This window comes from Pelodiscus sinensis, chromosome 25 (assembly GCF_049634645.1).
Source record: "Pelodiscus sinensis isolate JC-2024 chromosome 25, ASM4963464v1, whole genome shotgun sequence".
Classification (NCBI taxonomy): Eukaryota; Metazoa; Chordata; order Testudines; family Trionychidae; genus Pelodiscus; species Pelodiscus sinensis.
In genome coordinates, this window is record NC_134735.1 from 14292727 (window position 1) to 14312246 (window position 19520).

The 19520-nt window shown below is 57.2% G+C and overlaps 1 protein-coding gene across 8 annotated transcripts in view; it reads right to left on the bottom strand.

The window, feature by feature from the left end:
• TMEM200B (transmembrane protein 200B) overlaps window positions 1-19520 on the bottom strand; it is a 48884-nt gene that overhangs the window by 27401 nt on the left and 1963 nt on the right. For 5 of the 8 annotated variants that reach the window (XR_012897656.1, XM_075909111.1, XM_075909110.1 and 2 more), the window contains one exon: window positions 3613-4955. Coding sequence is in view for 7 of the 8 variants with exons in the window: in XM_075909111.1 (XP_075765226.1) it covers window positions 3613-4955 (1343 nt within the window). In the remaining variant the exon portion in view is untranslated. The remainder of the gene's footprint in view (window positions 1-3612; window positions 4956-19520) is intronic. The other 3 variants (XM_075909115.1, XM_075909113.1, XM_075909116.1) reach the window with 1 other exon arrangement.

The following is a 19520-nucleotide window of genomic DNA, read 5'->3' on the forward strand; positions in this document are numbered from 1 at the left end:
AGGGAACAATGGATCTCTGGAGGCCAAAGACACACCTGGCCACTGGCCACGTGACTCTAGCCAGCTTGGAAGAAACCAGGAAGGAGGGATAAATAGGCCATGTGGTGAGAGTATCAGTGTGTGGGAGAGGGTTGTGGGTTGAGGCAGGGAAATGAATCATACTCACTGAACGCCAGAACTGGAAGGGACCTCGGGGAGTGGGGGGGCATCAAGTCCAGGCCCCTGCCCTCACGGCAGAACCAAGCACCCTCTTAGCCCATTCCTGGGTGCACGAGGGGACTCAGGGCAGGAGTGTGAGGGTGCAGGGTCTGAGGGGGAGTTAGGGTGTGGGAGGGGGCTCAGGGCTGGGGGTTGCAGGGTCTGAGGGGGAGTTAGGGTGTGGGAGGGGGCTCAGGGCTGGGGGTTGCAGGGTCTGAGGGGGAGTTAGGGTGTGGGTGGGGGCTCAGGGCTGGGGGTTGCAGGGTCTGAGGGGGAGCTAGGGTGTGGGAGGGGGCTCAGGGCTGGGGGTTGAGAAGTGGCGCAATTCCCTGGGGGCAACTCCTCTTTGCTGGTGCAGGCCCCCAGGAGTGGAGGGGGCCGGTGGCTCTGTGCACTGCCCTGTGCTCGCCCGCAGGCACCGTCCCCGGGGCTCAGGGGCGGCGATTCCCGGTCCATGGGAGCTGCGGGGGCCGAGCCTGCAGGCAAGGGAACCAGGAGCAAAGATCCAGGAGCTTGCAGCTGCCGCCCAGCGGGGACGGGAGGAATAGCACGTGGCTCCGCTTCCACACCCCACCAGGCAGGGCCAGAGCACGGGGGTTTAGTGGCTGCAAACCGGGGCCCCCAAAGAGCTGCACGTTTGACAGCCTGGAGATATTTTGGGGGCTGCAGCCCCTACAGCCCCTTTTTAATCTGGCCCCGCTGGGTTCGTAAGTTGCCTAGTTCAGCAATGACCCAAGTCACATGCCTGCAGGAGTCGCCCAGGCAGTGGGAGAGGAGGTTGGAGCGTGCGACTCTTTTACGTGGCCGGAGTATTCTTGTTCCACCCCCCGGCGCGGGTGTCGGGGCAGGAAGCCTGCACCTCGCTCACCGACCAGGTGCGGGCACGCTCCACGTGGTGCTTGGCGCGCAGGAAGAGCTGTGCTTGGCACAGGGGATGCTGCCCTTTGAAAGTGCAGCCTCCTGCCGCGCTACTGCCGTTCCTCGGCCGAGGCAGCCCAGCGCTGTGGCCAACGCCCAGAGCTCAGGCAAATCCAGCGTCTGCCCAAAACACTCAAGACTTTGCCTTTGGGCGCAAAACTTCCCCCCCTAAGAATCCCTTCACTGAGAGGTCTCCGCTCCTGCTGTGCCCAATACCCCACCCACCTCCACCTGCCTGCCCCCCTGACCCGCTGTTACACAAACCCATAAATACCCCCAGGGACTGTGCTATCACTCTGGGGTTTTGTATCAGTGATGGACAGAACCTGAACCCAGCGAGCTCCCCCTGCCCCACTGGAGTCACTAGCCTAGCCTATCTGCAAGGGCAGCATGCCTGGCTGTGATCTACAAAAGAAACAAATCTTGAGCCTTTAATTTCTACCTCGTCGGACCACAGCGCTGGTGCCGGAATGGGTGTGGGCCTAGCCCGTCCAGACCTGCTAGCCACAAGGCTGGGAAATGCGCCTGCCACACACTGGACCCTGCCCTGAACTGTGCTGGGGCAGCGGGAGCACAGTTTGGAGTTTGCAAAACTTCACTTGTGGCTGGTTTTGCACAAACCGACCAACCAAACTAGGGCTCGGATCCAGGTTCCCCTTTATCTCTAGTTACAAACCAACCTGCTGCAGCTGCCTAAGCCACCACCCGGGCCAGGCTAGCCTGGTGCCTGCGCGGGATCTGCCTTCACATCCTGGCTCACGTCCGCGTACGCTTGAAATACTCAGGTGGAGGTCACCACCCTTCTCCCCAGCCTCCTTTTTCCTGGGCAAAGGGCTGGGGGCCAGGGCCCCGCCCGCAGGGAGAACATCCAGCCAAAGGACAACGTGTGCTGCATGTTTGTGAAAAGGCGCCGACACTCTCCTCCTCCCACCCAGAGAGCAGCTTTGCGGAGGCGCTAGGTGAAGAGACACAACAGCCGAGGCAAAAGGGGATGGGAACTGGTCAAAATTAAATGATGAACATTTCCCAGGAAAAAAATTCTCCCCCTTCCCTGTTCTCACACAGCTCTAGGGCCACATTCCGAGCCGGCGTACGTGCGCCCCACGAGTGCCAGCAGATACGGATTTGTGACCAAGAGGCACGTGCAGGGTAGCTTTACTCGAGCTAACAAGGACACAGCAGTACAGGCTGCATAAAACCCACCCTGACCCCAGGCGCTGCTCATGTTCCTAGCCCCCTGGTGAGGTCTGTGCAGCTGCAGGCTCACTGCTAGTTTTAGCTACATTACAGCTAGCAGGGGTGTGCCTGTCTGAGTAGCAATCATGCCCCGACTGCAGCGCGGGCCTGCCCTGGGCCAGGGATACGCCCCGACTGCAGCGCGGGCCTGCCTTGGGCCAGGGATACGCCCCGACTGCAGCGGGGGCCTGCCCTCGGCCAGGGATACGCCCCGACTGCAGCGGGGGCCTGCCCTCGGCCGGGGATACGCCCCGACTGCAGCGGGGGCCTGCCCTGGGCCGGGGATACGCCCCGACTGCAGCGCGGGCCTGCCCTGGGCCGGGGATACGCCCCGACTGCAGCGCGGGCCTGCCCTGGGCCGGGGATACGCCCCGACTGCAGCGCGGGCCTGCCCTGGGCCGGGGATACGCCCCGACTGCAGCGCGGGCCTGCCCTGGGCCGGGGATACGCCCCGACTGCAGCGCGGGCCTGCCCTGGGCCGGGGATACGCCCCGACTGCAGCGCGGGCCTGCCCTGGGCCGGGGACACGCCCCGACTGCAGCGGGGGCCTGCCCTCGGCCAGGGATACGCCCCGACTGCAGCGGGGGCCTGCCCTGGGCCAGGGGAGCCCCATCCAGACATAGGGAAATGCCCCCGTTGCTTCCTTGTGTTCAGCCAGGTTCTGGGCTCAATGAAACCCACCCAGCGGAGACTCTGCCTGCCGGCCAGTGGCAAATGGAACTTGCTGCAGGAGACGGGAGCTTTGCAAAGGCCGTTGCTAAAACATCGTACAAAATGACTGACAGCCCCTCAGGGTGGCGAGGGAACATTCAATAACCCTGCTACTGACCAGGGGCCTAGCAGCGTGGCGCCCTCGTCCACCTACTGCTGCTGCCCTTCCAGTGAGCAATGAGGAAAGGGGCCCCTGCAGCGTTGTAGGGGGATCCCCACCCACCTCTCTTCAGTGGCTAAGCCCGGCTTCCCCACGTAGCCTGGGGAGCGGGGGCGCGAGGTCAGGCCACGCCCGCCCACTGAGAACTGGAGCAGTGACTCAGCCCCAGGGGGCTCTGGGGAGGGGAGACCTGAAGCGTCTCCCTGAAGGGGGATCAGGCCTGTACTAGGCTCAGTCAGCAGCACTGACCTCCCCCCTCCTCACTGGAGCAGCTGTTCAAAGAACCACCTGCCCAGCAGTCCGCCAAGCGAGCAATGGCCGAACAGGCAGCCTGGCTGCGTCGCCCATCCCCTGCCAAGTCAGACTCGTGAGCCCAATTCTGCTCCCACCTCCTGCATGCTGAGGCTGGGTTCGTCCCTGCCCTGCGGCTCGGCCGGCTCCAGGAGCCTGTCGGAGGACTCGCCCGTGCTCTCCAGTTTGGCGTAGCCAACCAGGCTGATGTGGTCGAGTCTAGGCCAGCTCCTGTTCTTCCGCTCTTTGATGGGCGCCACCAGCAGCACCCCCGGCTTCCCGAGATCCAGCGACTTGGAGTGACCCGGGTTGGGGAGCTGCATGTCTAAGCTGCATTCGGCCTCGCTGCCTGCTGGGTTCAGGAGTGTCTCGACCACCGCGAGGGAGGGAGGCCCATTGTCAATGTTAATGACGACGTGGCCACCCTGGAGGTCACGGCCTCCGGGGGAGTGGCCGGGTGGAAGAGACCAGGAGAGCCGCAGCACCTCATCTGGCGTCCCGGGCAGGCTGCTCCCCCCCTCGTCGCTCACCCTCCGAGAGGCAGCCGGCTTCTCGACGAGGCAGTTATTCACCTTTATGACGGGAAGCGACAAGGCATTAGCGGCTGAGGAAATGATTGACTCGCTCCCCTGGGTGAAGGACGGATTGAAGTTCCCTTCCATGGAGTTGCCAGAGTCTGAGCGGACGCTGAGGAGGGACATGGAGGGAGAAACTCCCTTGTGATGGAGCAGCTGGGCTGTTGTCTGGAGCCGGCTGGGCCCGTAGCAGTCAGCCCACTTGTTCCTGGGATTGGAAGAGGATTGGAAGCCGCTGGAGGAGAGATCCACCTCGTAACAGCCCTCCACACACTCAGCATTGGCCTTGAGGTGGGGCAAGCTAGTCCTCTGGCAGTACTTCTCCTCATGGCTCAGATCCTGGGGGAGGCCCGTGGTCATGGAGTACAGGCCTTTCTGCATCAACAGGCGGGTCTCCGTGTCCCTGTTCTCGTACAGCATGGTGTTGGCACAGATGACAATGAAGAGGCCAACGCCCATGATAACGGGGCCAATCAGCTTCAGCTTCTCGCTGTGAGGGAGGTAGCGGGCATGGGCAGAGACCTTCACTTGCTTTTTGATGTCCCCTGGGCTGCTGGAGTTAACTGGCCTGGCTGAAGGCCCAGCTGCATGTGGGCCCTGGTGTGGCCAGTAGCCCACCACGGCAATCGTCATGCCGACCAAGACAACGGAGACGCCCACCATCACGAAGGCTCCAGAGGTTGAGCGCATCCGGAGCTGCCCCTTCACCCTCACCTCGGCTGGTGGCTTGTGCCTCAGCTTGCGTCGATGCCTCCGGGAAGGAGGGGCATGTCCCAGGGACTTCTTCTCCGGACGATCCTGATTTCTCATGGCTCTGCTGGCTTCAACGCTTCCAGCCGTCATGGCATCCCCCTGGTCAGATCTTTCTAGAGAATCGGGGAGAAAAGAGATGAACAGAAGACATCACTAGCAGGCAGTGGAGGGAAAGGGCTCGCAACCGAGGAACTGGGACATGGCGGCTCATGCAACAGGCCTTCTCATTCCCTTCTCTGGCTCAGGGCTACATCCTCCTGGAGGCATTTTTCTCCTCCCACTCAGAAGCTAGACAACGGCTGAACAGCTGGGGGGGAGGGTGTCATTCAAACACAGGCACCTAGCCCGTGCCCACACAAAGCAGCGCACATCTGCCTGATGACTTAGTAAGACTGACTGCATGTACTGCGGAAGAAAACAGCGGTCCCTTCCCCGAAGGGTTCTGCAAATGTAAGGCAGGTGAGTGCAAATAGCTCTCTGAGCACCTCAGAGCAGTGCAGGCACATGCAAGATGTGTTGACCTGTTATTAACTGGGTCACATAGCGGTGTCTTTAAAACAACCCTTGCTCAAAGAACATTCACACGGAAGTCGCAGTAAGAACTCAGGCTTCCACGCTGTACTTTCCATTTTTCGGGCATCTTCTAGGGAGGGATGCTGAAGGATCTGACACAATATTAGCTTAGCCTCATCACATCTCTGGGTAGTCGATCTTGTTATCCACGTTTTGTAGCTGGGGAAACTGAGGCATGGCGTAGGGCTATGACATGACTAAAGTTACACAGCATGTCTGAGTGCAACAAAGCCTCGAACCCCCAGCTCCCAGCCCAGGGCCTTACAACTGAATCATTCTCCTGGAAGCAGGAAAAATGTCTCCATTAAAACCAAACCTGACAAAAGAAAGCAGCAGAGGATCGTGGGACCATCACATTGATTTGCCAATCTGCTCCGTTTCCTAATCAAAACGAGGGTTTTTTAAATGATCAGCATTAGCATTATTATTACTGACTGCTGCTGAGCCAGGCGTCTGCTCCCCACGCTGTGAACTTCCCTAACTCACCAGCCCCCATCATTCATGCTAATGACCTTCCATTCCAGACTCAGCCTGCAGCTCTAGTGAAGATGCTGGAAGCCGGGCAGAATCCAGCTTCTTTGGCCTGCAGCATCATGGGGCTGACAGCAAGAACCTTGTCAAACTAAGCTGATGCATCTCAAAAGAGGCACAGGGAGCCGATCAGTGCAGAGCCAGGGGTCTGGTTTATGGCCACACATAAATCAACCCTTGCCACTAACTCAACACGAAGGCTTCAGAGGCCCCATCAGAGGTGGAGAGAAAAAGCTCTTTTCCTATGACAGGGTCATTGGCAGGAGAAATGCAACAACATAAGGGCCTGTTCTACCGATTCCTCCTTCTGCCTTTTACTTCCTGCTCTTTGCTCAGCTTGGGCAGTGTAACTAGAGGCGCCATTTTGCTTTTTGCTCATTGTCAGTTGCTTTTTCTGGGGGTCCTACGTGAACTTGCACTGTTATGGGTGGGGCTTATAGCACTTCAGGGATTGGCTGGCATGACAAACCTGGCTTTCAAAGGAACATAAGAGTCATGGGCTGTGTCTAGACTGGCCAGTTTTTCCGGAAAATCAGCCGCTTTTCCGGAAAAACTTGCCAGCTGTCTACACTGTACGCTTGAATTTCCGCAAAAGCACTGACTTCCTACTGTAAGAAATCAGTGCTTCTTGTGGAAATACTATTCTGCTCCCGTTCAGGCAAAAGTCCCTTTTGTGCAAAACTTTTGTGCAAAAGGGCCAGTGTAGACAGCTCAGATTTGTTTTGCACAAAAAAGCCCCGATTGCGAAAATGGCGATCAGGGCTTTTTTGCGGAAAAGCGCGTCGAGATTGGCATGGACGCTTTGCCGCAAAAGTGCTTTTGTGGAAAAGCGTCCGTGGCAATCTGAACGCTCTGTTTCGAAAATGCTTTTAATGGAAAACTTTCCCATTAAGAGCATTTCTGGAAAATCATGCCAATCTAGACACGGCCTGGTACGTAAGGTCAGGAGGGATCATTAGATAAGAACATAGGAACAGCTAGACTGGGTCAGCGCAAAGGTCCATCTAGCCCCGTATCTTGTCTTCCGACAGAGGCCAAAGCCAGGTGGCACAGCGGGAATGAACAGAACAGGTGCAGTCGATTTCTCTTGGGATGTGCAGTGGTGACTCCGGTAAGTAGCAGCCAATATACCCCAAAGGCACCACAGGTGCAAGAAAAATAACCCTCCAGAGTTTCACAGGGACATTCCCCTCAGCGTGGAGCAAAGACATGGGTTGGCTACACCTGGCATGCACATACTTCACAGAGGTAAAGCGCACGCTGTGCTCGGCAAGTCTTTGTTAAAGAAGCAGCAGCACAGCCTGGTTTCTAGGTCAGTTCTAGAGCTGTCAGGCCTACCTGACAACCTGCCGACAGATTCTCTTTCTGGCCTGTCAGGAGGTCACCACCATGGCTGGAAGCATGTGGCTGCATTAGCAGGCAGGCACCAACTGAGCCACAGCTGATCAGATTTTGCAAAAAAAAACCAAATCAAACACCCGGAGAATATTCCCCCCTCTCCTCCAATTGTGGCTTGAAATTGGGTTTGCAAATATTCTACCCATTTAGCCCAGTATCTGGTCTTTTGACAGCAGCCAGGTGCCCAAGCTACAGTCCAGCTACACTAAGGAGGTTTGCGTCCACACACCGACTTAGCAGCCAACAGCACCTTGCCCCAGTCAGAGGTGTTTCCTGTAACTGGGCTGGAATGTAGCCCTTACGTGGCACAGACCAGACCCCCTAACAGCGCCCATATGATGGACTTGGCCAGTCCTGCAGGATTTCCGGGCACTCTATGCCCTGCTGAAGCAGGATTGGAGAGCTGCCTAGTCGCTCCCACAATGCACCGATACGAGTCCCACGCAGCGTGAAGATGCAGACGGGCCATGGTGCGGAGGCAGAAAGACTACAGCATGGTCCCAAACTGAACTGGGTTCCTTGTTACAGGATACAGCGACTGCCCTTCAGCCTGAAAGTAATACTGACTGGAAACTAAAAACATACACAAGGAAAGGAGGAAGAAAGGAAAGTGACCTAATTTCACTACCTAACTTGAGCGAAGTGCAAAAAGCCAGCAAACAGCATAAGCAATGGAAAGCAAATTAGATGCAAAAGTTCTTCCAATTTTAATCATCTTAAGGCATTATTAGTATCAGAGGGAAGGAATTAAGTATACAAGCTTCTTGATGACAGTGTGTTCCTGGCACAGGCCTGTCAAGCTGTGACAATTTGAATGAGGGAGATTTAAAGGGAAAAAAAACCCAACAAAACCCACAGCCTACTGACGGGTGAGATTTTAAATCTGCCTTTGATACTGCGAAAGCCTTCATCATATGGGGGATGCATCATAAAGGTTGCCTTAACAGTCACCTAAAGTAATGGAGTTATTCTCCCTTAAAACTGTCTGCTACCAAATGAAGTTAGCAGGCACTTTAAGCCTTCCCAAGATTATGCTGCTTCTCCACAGTGTGCTGTTGTTTATATTGTGTTGTTCCCAGCCCGCTATGGAGAGCAACTAGCCTCAATTACGATCTTAGATTTGACCTACTTTTAAATTACATTAAAACTTTTAAATGTCCTGCTGACAGCATCAATGTTTAAAAAAAATACAAATCTCCAAACTCCACGGATTTTGCAAAGCCTCTTTGATGCCACTGCAAACTTTGGCGGCTCTAAGGTTGAGTGAAAACCACCCCCAGAGTGCAATCCATTCCCAGCAGTTGCAGGGAAGAGGATTCTTGTAAATTTCACACACAGTCTTACCATTAGAACATACAATGGGCTGGTCCTATTTTTGGCTGTCAGCCTTGACTGTGTCTCTTTAAACCTAATTCCCTTCCTCTCATTGAGGTTCCTCTAAGCCCCACATGCCCCGCTGCAGAGCCCAGCAAAGAGAGCCAGCAGCTTTCCCTTTGCAACTGTCTATAATTGCTCAGGGACTAACAAGCATCACACCCAACTGACCCTCCTTCCAAGTCACCCTTCGGTCAGACTTCAAGTTCACCTGCGTCTTACACAGACGGGCTGTGAGTCCCACCTTTCATTCCTGGAAACGACCTGTGTGTCAAAGACGACAATTGTGTAGGACAGCACCATGTGTTCGGATGTGCCTAGCTCTGCTCTTCTGGGCTGTGATCTGCAGCTCACCCTCTGGTTTCCTCTTCACATAGAGCTGATTGGCAGGACCCTGCAAAGCTGTGGATGTCACTTTACAGCCATGGGTATCTACAGCTCATTTCTGCAGCTCGGATGCAGATAGAAATTCTGTATCCGCACCGGGCCCTGCCGAGTGGAACCCCGCCTAGGTCAGTGGGAGCTTTCCATGAGTGTCACTGGGCTTTGGATCAGGTCCATGGTGCCAGCTGTCAGTTGTGAAAAGGGTAAGCAAGCTAGTGCCCTTCCGCACGGCTCAGCTAGTCCTCTGGCCACCTCCAGACACAGCTCGTTTCCCTGCCGCACGACGGTACTGCCACTCGTGCAAGGGACTGGCTGTCCGGGCAGGAAGGACATTGACTCTCCATGACTCTCTTGGTCTTCAGCATCTCTGCGCAGCCCTCCAATGAGGCAGCCAGCCAGAGGTGGGCTCTGCGATGGAGGCACTGGGAGCAGACCTGGCTCCAGAGCTCAACAGGGTGGGGTAGGGGCGCCAATTAGGGATGTTAAAAAGCAGTTAATTCAGTAACCATGTCACCTCTGAAAATCTTGGTAGTTACAGGCTGAAGGCTCTATCCTGTAGAGCCCGCAGCACAGCTGGCTCCCTGGGAGTGGGAGCGTTATACTGCAGGGTCCGCAGCATGGGATGGTAGCCAGCTCCCTGGGCACTGCTGCATGCTGGAAGCTGGCTTTTGAGCTGGCTCCTGGCATGTACTGGCTCCCACCTTCTGGCCTCGCTCCCGGAGAGCTGGCTGCTGCCTGGCACTACAGAGCTCACAGCATGGGGTGGCAGCTGGCTCCCTGGGAGCAGGGCCAGGAGCGGGTGTGTAACCGTTATGGTAACCGATAAGCTTATGCATATTGGTTAACCGTTTGAACGATGATTCAATTACATCCCATTCCCTAGTGCTGATCAGAGGAGGGTCAGTGGCATTTAAAGGGGCACTGCCCCAGCTGACTGGCCTGCAACAGTCTCCATCAAAAAGCTCTTTGATTGAAAGGGATTCATTGAATAGAAACAACCCGCCCTCCCCGAAAATTTCTTGGCGTGACGTCCCCCTCCGCCCACTGCCAGCCAGCCCCACTGTCCTCCCCTGCGCGTAGAAAGCACCAACTCACGGCAGCATGTTTTTGAAAGTTGGAGCATTTCATGCTCCTCGCTAGTGACGGCTCTTCCCGGAGTGCAGCCCCATTATTTTTATTAATAGAATCCCCAAGGGTTACATAAGCTTTGTAAAAAAAATCCAGCGTTGCCACCAAATGCTAAAACTCCCAGACACTGTCACTCGAGTTCATTGATTAACTCGCTATTTTAGCAGGCTCACAAACCCGCGCCAAGTGTAGAGAGAGACTGAAGCCCTCTCTTCTGTGCCGGCATGACAGGCTCAGCTTCACGCCCTGCAAAAGAGGGGTGTTTGCCCCAGTGTCACTGATGAAGGACTCTCCATCCCTCCTGAAATGCAGGCTGCTGTGCTGCTAATCAACTGCTGCCCTCCACTCCAGAGGTGGCTGCATTTCAGCAGATCATCTGCAGTTCGGGAAGGGCTTGGTGTCCCATGGGATGAAAGATGCTACTGAAACGTGAACGGCGTTTGCATGATACAGCAAGACAGCAGCTCAGCTCCTAGACTGGGAGTTTGGAAGTTAAGCTTTCAAATCCTGCTATGAGCCTTTCATTAAAAATCAGAACCATTTCCTTAATCCCCCATCACTTGGGCAGGTTGATGGCTCCCCCACAAGCCCTCTGGCCGCTCCTCCCTCCCGTACATGCCTAAAATCTTCAAACAGCCCTGGGAGACTTGGCAAAAGCAACTTGGGCATGAAGCACGTGGGTGCTGGGAAAAGTCTCTCTGCTGATCGATTGCACTAGAGCACCGGGCAGCATCACCACAGGTGGTGAGGGGGTTCTGCTCCTGCCAGGCCCAGCACCGCACTCCTGGGGGTGCAAGGCTCTGAACAGACACACGCTCCATCTGGCCTGCTCAGCCGTTTAACGTGAGCCCAGCGTGCTGGGGTCAGAGCAGCAGCTCCTTCACTTCCAGAGCCGGGTCCATCCAATGAGCCCGAAGCATCCTGCACTCACCTCAGCAGCCAGGACAGTATCAGGAGCAAAGAGCCCACAAGAAGCAGCGACACAAGAGGCAGTGTTACCTAGTGGTTAATGCATTATAGGAAAAGTTGGGCAACGTGGATTCTGTTCCTCGCTCTGCCACTGGCCTGCAGGAGCAAGTCACTACCCTGTTCTGTGCCTCAGTTTCCCCGTCTATAAAACAGAGATAACACTGATGACAAGAGTAGGATATTACCATAAGACTCCCTTCCCCTCCCCCCCGGGAGGACCCTCACTCCAGCAGGCAGCATTTAAAACAACTCCCAGTCCCCCACTCCAAACACAGGATGTTTGGGGAGTGACCTGGACAAGGACTTGGGGAGTCCGATCACTGCACTTTGGGGAAAGGGCAGCTCCAGGTTTCCTCTGCACCTGTGCCAGCTCCTACCCGGGGCTTGTTTCTGTGCAAGAGGAGACGCTGCGGGGGGGCGGGGGGGGGAGTAGGGGCTGGTTAAAGTTTCAGACAGAAGCAAGGGCTGGGGTGACTCCCCTTCCCTTTGCCCCCTTGGTACTCCTGCCAAGCAAGGCTCCTCCCTGGGGGCTTGTCAAACTGCTTCTTACAAGGGAAGGGCTTTTTCGGTGGCCATTGGCATGGAGGAGATGGTACCAAGCAGGCAGGTATGACACATTTTTCCTAGAGCAAGACAGTCTCTCAGCCTCCCTTCACAACCCTCTGCCCAGGTGAGCACTGGCCTGTGCCATCCACGCACTCAGCTGGCTCTTCACAAACAGGGTCTATTATGTTCTCAGCTCGTGTGCCAACTTGCTCTGTGCAACTGCCTCCCTCCAGTGCGGAAGGCATCCAAATGGCTCATCCCCTTCCTCTTGCAGCACAGGAATCGTCACAGGCTCCAGAAGGGAGACCTCAGAGGAACCTGCGGGTAGAACATTGGCAGCACAACCCTGGCAGGCAGCTTTCCCCGGTACCCACGCCCTGGGGCCAGCTGGGACATTCTGGTGCTCTACCAGCACATTCCGCTTCCTGGATCCACACACGGCTCCCAGCCAGCCTCCCGGCTCTCACCACAGCACATCCACCCCGTGCCCCTGGGAGAAGAGTTTTCCAAAGCGGCCAGCTGGAGCTGCTCCTTAACGTCCTGCAGCAGGTACAACAGTGGCTCAGTCCTAGAGAGCGAGAGATGCCCACGGAATGTCGGCATGGACCAGGAACACCACAGAGTCGGTCAGCACCTCTGCCTTCCTTGGGGAGGGGAGAAAGAAATTCCACGCGGTGGGACGGGACCAACCCAGGGGCCTTTCGGTGACCACGCTCTCACAGACTCGGAGAACATGGCCCCCCACTAGGCTGAGGGGCCCTTTGCCACACGCGCACACACGCCCGGCGTGGCAGCCCAGGCCCACACGTAGCTCAAGCTCTCGGCATCGCCCGCTCTCACGATAGCAGGGGCTCCGCTTAGAGCAGAAGGCGGCGTCCAGGCAGAACTCGCTGCATGAGCATCACGGAGCGAACGTTTCCAGCCCTTGTCGTTATGCAGGGAGTGATGCGAGCACACCCTAAAGGCTCAGAATTTCACAAGCAAATGACCCCTCCCCCGTACTTATTAGTTTTCAAAATGGCATGATGGGGGGAGGGTGGCCCATGTTTGGGGTTCCATGGTGGGTGTATTTTAAATTGCTCTGCCAGGCTGGGCCAGCAGGAGACAAACTGCCAGAGGGTTGGAGAGGGGGAAGCGAGGAGACAAGAACAGATCTGGAGACACAAGGTCTCAGCAGGAAGCTGCACCTCCAGCTCTCTCCTGCCGAGCAAGCGGCACCGCAGTGGCCAAACGGAGCTTGGAGCCTGGTCTCTAGACATGGATAAATCTCCCGTTGCAAGGCTGCTGTGCAACTGCAAGGCCAGGCAAGGCCGGGGACAGCGCTCAGCAAAGGGGTTCATCGCGCTCGTGGTCAAGCCTGTCAGCCAGCGTTCAACTGGGCTTTGACGCTGGCCACCTCCAATTTGCTTTGTGCTCGGGGGCCAGGCCCTGGTCCCGAGGTAGGGTGGGGAGGGAGGCATGGCAGAGCCTGGCAGTTGCAGCATGCCGAGCATGGAGATAAGGGGAAGATTTCTGTAGCATTCGTTGACTGGAACAAATGCAACGGCCCTCTCCAGGCCATGGGACTCAAGACCGGCTCTTCACTGGGCAGGCAGGACAGCACCCAAGCTACAGACTCCAAAGCACAGTCAAACCCTTGTCTTTCCCCCACAGCAAAGGAGAATGTGCCACAGTGCCGGGTGCCACACAGGGCCTGGTCTGCACCCATCCAAGTCTGTGGAAGTGAACGGGACCCTTCCAGCTCACGGCTGCGTCATGGGAGCAAGAGCTAAACACCCCCACGCCAATGCACCCACGAGAGGAGCTGGTGACAGTCCCAACCAGCAATGGCAGGTAGGAAAAACTCCCACCCGTGAGCCCCAGCTCCTCTCCAGCCACAGAGCTCCCTCCCTTGCGCTGTCATCCACTCCTCCCTCCCGAGACACGACTGCCGGGAGGGGCCAGGCAGCACGGCGCCTGCTGGAACCATCCTCCCCGGAGCCGCCTCCCACCACGGCAGGAGAAGGGGAATCATAATTACAGTCTGCTCCAAGGTAGGACGGTTAAAAATAACTCCCTGTCAGTGTCACCTTCTAGTGCCACCCACGCCCGGGGCAGAGAGGAGACGCTCCGCGAGCCCTCTGCCGTGCACAAGAGCGGTGCTGCGGCTGCACCATTGCTCCAGCCCTCGCAGGGCTCTGGTCCCTGCTCAGGCTCCCCTGGAATCTCCGAGTTGTCGGGCGGGGAGGCTGGACGCTGCCCACTCCTCCCTGGGCGAGAGCAGCAGGGGCGACGGCAGAGACACGCCCTGGTGCCCGTTGCCAACATAGCTCAAAGGCCCGCACCTGGGAGCGGAGCGCCCCCTCCAGGAGCCGGTCCGCGCCTGGCTGCACCAAGGCGTTGCTTAGCGATGGCAGGGCCTGCACCGGGTCCATAGTCGCCCCCCCAAGGCGGGGTGGCTGTTGGAGTGAGAGGTCAGAGGGGCTCAGGCCAGTTCCCAGGGCCTCTGGTGTCTGCATCTCAAGAACCCCCCAGGGCTGGCAGGAAATCGCCGTCTTGGCAGGGAAGCCAGGGGCCCCTCCCGCCCTGGGGGAGGTCACGTCAGATGGCAGCCGAGCACTCACTGGTCCAGTGCAGCGCGGGAGGAGGGCTCCCCTGGCCCGGGGCTCAGAGTGTTTGGGCCTCCAAGGCTGCCAGCCCATCAACAAGAAAGTCACCAGGAACCAGCTGACGCACAACAGGCTGCCTGGGCGGGCGTGGCCGCCATTTTGCCATGGGCGGGGGCCACCTTGTTTTGCTTCTGAGGGAGAAATATCCAGCAGGAAACGCTGCTCCTGGTGCCGCTGCCGACCTGTGAGAAGGGCCAGGGGCCAGGCCTGGGTCTCTTAGGAGGGGCCACAAGGGCCCCACTGAGCTACAAGTGGGCAATCTCCAGCGGCAGTTCGGCAGCAGCAAGTCCCGGCTAGGCCTTAAGCCTCACGAAGGGCCTCCGGGGAGCCAGGCATGCCACGGCAGAGGGGACTATCAACCGGCACGGAGCCAGAGGAAGGGGGCAGTGGGCAGGCCTTGGGGGCACCCCCTCCCCCATCTTAGACACGTTGGAGTCCCCAGCCACAGCCCCCGGGCGAGGCTCAGAGCAAGCAGCAGACACTGCAACGCCCAGCCAGGGAGCAGAGCTGAAGGCTCTGAGCAATCTCTGCACTAGGAGGAAGCGCCCCTGGACAGAGCCAGGAGCAGAGGGGTGAGGACGGGCTGTGTGAGGGGCCGGGAGAGCTGCTGAGCGCACAGGAGGGGACCAAGCCCGTCCTGGCAGCTGCAGGGGGAACTGAAAACAAAACGACCTGGGCTGGAGCTGCCGAACGGGAGCTTCTATTTCTGGCCCCCTTGACCCAGAGAGACGTGACCAAATGCCAGGGGATGATTCCTGGGGCTGTCCGGGGGAGCACGCAGCGGAGTTAAGCAAGGGAAAGCGCAGCCCTCGCGCCGGGCGCCGGCACTAGCCCAGGGCTGCCATGTCCAGTTCCCAATGCAGCAAAGGGCCAATAAGAATGAAAAGCAACCCCCCCCCCCCATATGGTGCATCACCCCTCCCCCTTCATACGGTGCATCACCCCTCCCCCTTCATACGGTGCATCACCCCTCCCCCTTGAGCAAGCACCCTTGGGCCCTACGCTCCTGAACAGCAGCCCTTCCCTCATCAGCCCCCAGCCTGCTCCAGACCACTCCCTGCTCCAGGCCCCTTGCTGCACAGCCGGATGCCAGCCTGCGGCAAGCTCAGAAAGGCCCTCCCAGGGGGAACATCTGCACAGCAGCCCCGCTGCTGAGAGACTCGGGAATCAACTGAGCGCAGGGACTCCAGGCTTGCTCTGTGCTCCCGGGAGCAGCCCCATTCATTGGCTTCAGCAGTGCTGCTCCCAGGAGTCAGGGTCACCCGTGCAGAGGCTGGCCCAGGGCTCACCTTTCCACTGCCCGGCTAAGAGATTTGAAGAGAGGAATCAAACGGAAGAGAACTCCGGGAACTAGAGCTGGCTTGCTCCCTGCTGTCTGTACTCCCCAGAGCCTGGTCTAGCCTGCCCCACGTGACTCAAGCAATGGGGTAGAGTCTTCTGCAGCCTGCCAGAGCTCACTGAGCAGCACCTCTGGCTGGTAGCCAGGCCCCCGGTTTTCCTTTCCTCGATTTCCCTCTGCTACTCAGTGCTGCCTCCTGGCCCCAAACACAGACTCTGCCCCCTGGCTTATGCACCTGTTCAGCTGCTCCTGCCCCATCCCTGCATCAGCTGCCAAGCCCAGAGGGAAAGCGACTGGGCAAAGCGATAAAGAAAGAGGGGCCCTCACGGGTATTTCTGCATGGACACAACACCTGTTGAAGTGCTTCCTGCACATCATTCTCTCTAGGGCTGCCACTACCTTGGCTGACTCCCCGTGCCAGCAGCGTCCCCTCATGCAGCATCCCCTTGTTGTAAATTTCAAACTAATGGGGAACCCACATTCATCACTCACAGTTAAGTTGGTTTCCCCCAGGATCTAACAGGCTTTACAAGCGCTAACGAGAACTCACTAACGGAAAACCCTGGGAGACAAACGCACTCGCACCATTTGACAGACAGCCAAGCTGAGCCACAGGGCGAGGAGCAGGATGCAGGAGCCTTAGTGGCCAGTCCCCTGGTCTCATCTGGGGCTTCTGCATTCCTCCGGCCATCTGCCAAGCTCCAAGCTGGCAGGAAGCAGGATGGGTCTCCTCAAATCTGGCCCCATCTCACGTCCATCAGGATGACGGGTGCCAAGCTCAACCCTCTTCCTGGCTCCCTCATGGTAACTCCCAAAGCAGGTTGGGGAAGCCCCAAGCCACAGCAGGAGAGCAGCGTGGGCCATCTTCCTTCAGGAGGAGGCAGGCCTAGGGGACACACACACACACACACACACACACCCCCCCCCCATGGCATTCTGCACAGAAAGAGCCCGTCTGCATCAAACATGCTGCAATGTTGGGAGCCTGGTGCCCTGATCTGTTCCAAATTGGCCTGCAGCTCCACACCTGACCCCACCCATCCAAAATAGGGCCCTCAAAAGCCACCTCCCCCAGCCCCTGCTGGGCACCACCTGCCCAAGGGCCCTGAAGCGGAACGGGGCTGCCACTGGTGAGGCAGTCTGCCCGCGAGTCCTTAACACTCTCATTTGCTTCTGTTCCCGGGTCACTTCAGCCCAGTCTAGGCCCAGCAGGAGGGACCGATGTATGGGACATGTTAACCCAAAACAATTCGGCTACGTCTACACTGGCGGGTTCTGGTGCCAGAAATATGCAAATGAGGCTAAGCGTGGCATATCGCTGAGCCTCATTTGCATACCTAATGAGCTGCCATTTTTGCAGAAGAGGCTCTTGTGCCAGAAGGAGCGTCTACACTGCCCCTACTTGCTCAAGAGAAACCCTCTTGCTCAATGCCGCTACGCTGATTATTTTCAGGAATCATGGCCTTGCGCAAGAGGGTTTTTCTTGTGCAAGAAGGGGCAGTGTAGACGCTCCTTCTGGTGCAAGAGCCTCTTCTGCAAAAATGGCAGCTCATTAGGTATGCAAATGAGGCTCAGCGATATTCCACGCTTTGCCTCATTTGCATATTTCTGGCACAAGAACCCGCCAGTGTAGACATAGCTTTCCTGTTCAGGAGATGGATTCAGAACAGGGTTTGCAGCTCAAAGAATCAGAGCTCGCATCATCAGCTGCTTCCGGCCCTGCCACTGCTAACCAGCCCCTGAACATTGTGCTGCTCTGAGCAGTCACCTCTTATGCCCAGATGCGGGGCTGGCGCCTGGCGGGGCTATTTTATTTGGTTGTATTTTTAGGTTGCATGACCCCAACCAGGGCCAACTGCACAGGACTTACCAGGCTCATCACTGTACAGCAAAAGTAAGGTTGGCCCAGCAGCCAAAAGCAGTGCGTTTTGGGAGGGAGCAGCAGGGCCGGCTCTAGGCACCAGCAACGCAAGCACGTGCTTGGGGTGGCACATTTCTGGGGGGGGGGGCATTCCAGCCATACTTGTTTGTACTGTGCCACCCCCTTTCTTCCCCCCCATCCACAGTCACCTGCCAGCAGCAGCCCCTTCCACATGCCCCCCCCACATGGGGGGGGGTCCCAGCACCCAGGCAGGTGCCCCATAGCCCCACCCCTCCACGGGCAGCACTGCCTGAGTCTTTCCTGCGGGGCTGGGACCTGCGTGTGCCCCACTGCCCGTGCTGATTGGCCAGCCGGCGCCACGTCACAGACCCGGCAGGGCCCTGCGGGGGAGAATAGGAGGGGGAGGGGCACAAGGCCCTGCCAGGGGTCGTGGTACACATCCATCGGGAGGGGGTGGCCGGGGAGCCCCAGCCCCTCCCCACCCAGTCACTGCGCTTGGCCGCGCAGGGCAGCAGTGTCTCCTCAGCTCCCAAAGGGGAAACTGAAGCAGGGCTGGGGACAGAATCCAGGCTCCAGCCTGGTGCTCTAGGTCATTTGAGGCCAGTCCTGGTCTCAGGCCAAGCTCTTACCCCCTGTGCCGGGCTGTGCCAGGCCAGATCCTATGCCCCAGGCCAAGCAGAACGCCCCCTTCCTCCGCACCAGGGGGCCCAAGCCGCGGCCGGAGCCACCCTTGCTCCGGGTTGCCGCCAACAAAAAACAAGGAGGGGGGCAGGGCGGCAACAAGTTTTTTTGCTTGGGGCGGCAAAAAACCTAGAGCTGCCCCCGAGGAGCAGGGTCTGGTGGTTAGAGCAAGGAGCAGGCAAATGATGACTTCTGGGGCGTGTTTCTGATTCACTCTGGCATCACCCGCAAGTCACTTCTGGCCTGAGTGTCACAGTGAAAGTGATAGGAAGTAACTAGGCAGACAGAACTAAGCAGCCGAGTGATCCAGAAAGATCAGAGCAGTAGACAAGGCAGGCAGCAGAGGGGAGGCCCAGGTTCTACGTAAGGAAAGTGCTGCACCCAGAGAGCCCACAGTCTGAAAAGCAGCTGTAGAGCTGCAGAATTAAGTCACCTTTTTAATGTGACGTTACGTAACCTCATGAATTGCAGCCCAATTGTTATGGACAGGATTTTATAAACGAAACAGTATTAACCACCTTCGGGTTAATTCGTCAGTAACCTGTTAAGAATTGCCTTTGAAAATCTGTTATTGTAACTCAACTGACTCCACGATGTCACAAACCCAATTTTAAGTCTTGTACTGCCTCAACTCTGTTCAAAGCATGTATCTGTAATGGGATCAGTGCCAGAAGCCACTCTTCTGGTCTCTGCGACCAGCTGCCAACAATAAAAGAGCCCATCCAAGAAAGAGACAAAAGCCCCACCGCGAAAAAGATCAAAGTTGCATTTGCTGCTAACTGGTGACTCATGGTCATACAGTTCCCTGGGGCAGGATCGGATCTAGGGACTGAAACATAAAAAGATGGATGCAAAACTAGACAGTTGGGCTTTTCGGTTCTGTGATCATCCTCCGGAGCATTGGTGCGCACCAACACAACCCAGCACGCCTGGCCAGAGAACTAGCATGAGCAATTGAGGCTGTAACTATATCCCATCTGTGGAAGAGCACGTATGTGTGCTGGATAGTTTTTGTAGCTAGGGACTGAAAAAATGAGTTCTGCATTCACAATAAACACTGTTGTGTCACCCAAATAAAGAATCTGCTGGTACTATTTCTCTAAGTGCAACTCAGTGACCTACCCTTCCTGGATTGTTTCTAGCCATAAACTTCCCTTAGTCTCTTTGGGGTTTGCTGTTCTCCAGAGGAGGGCCAGATGCTACAGTGGTCTAGTTCTCACTAGCC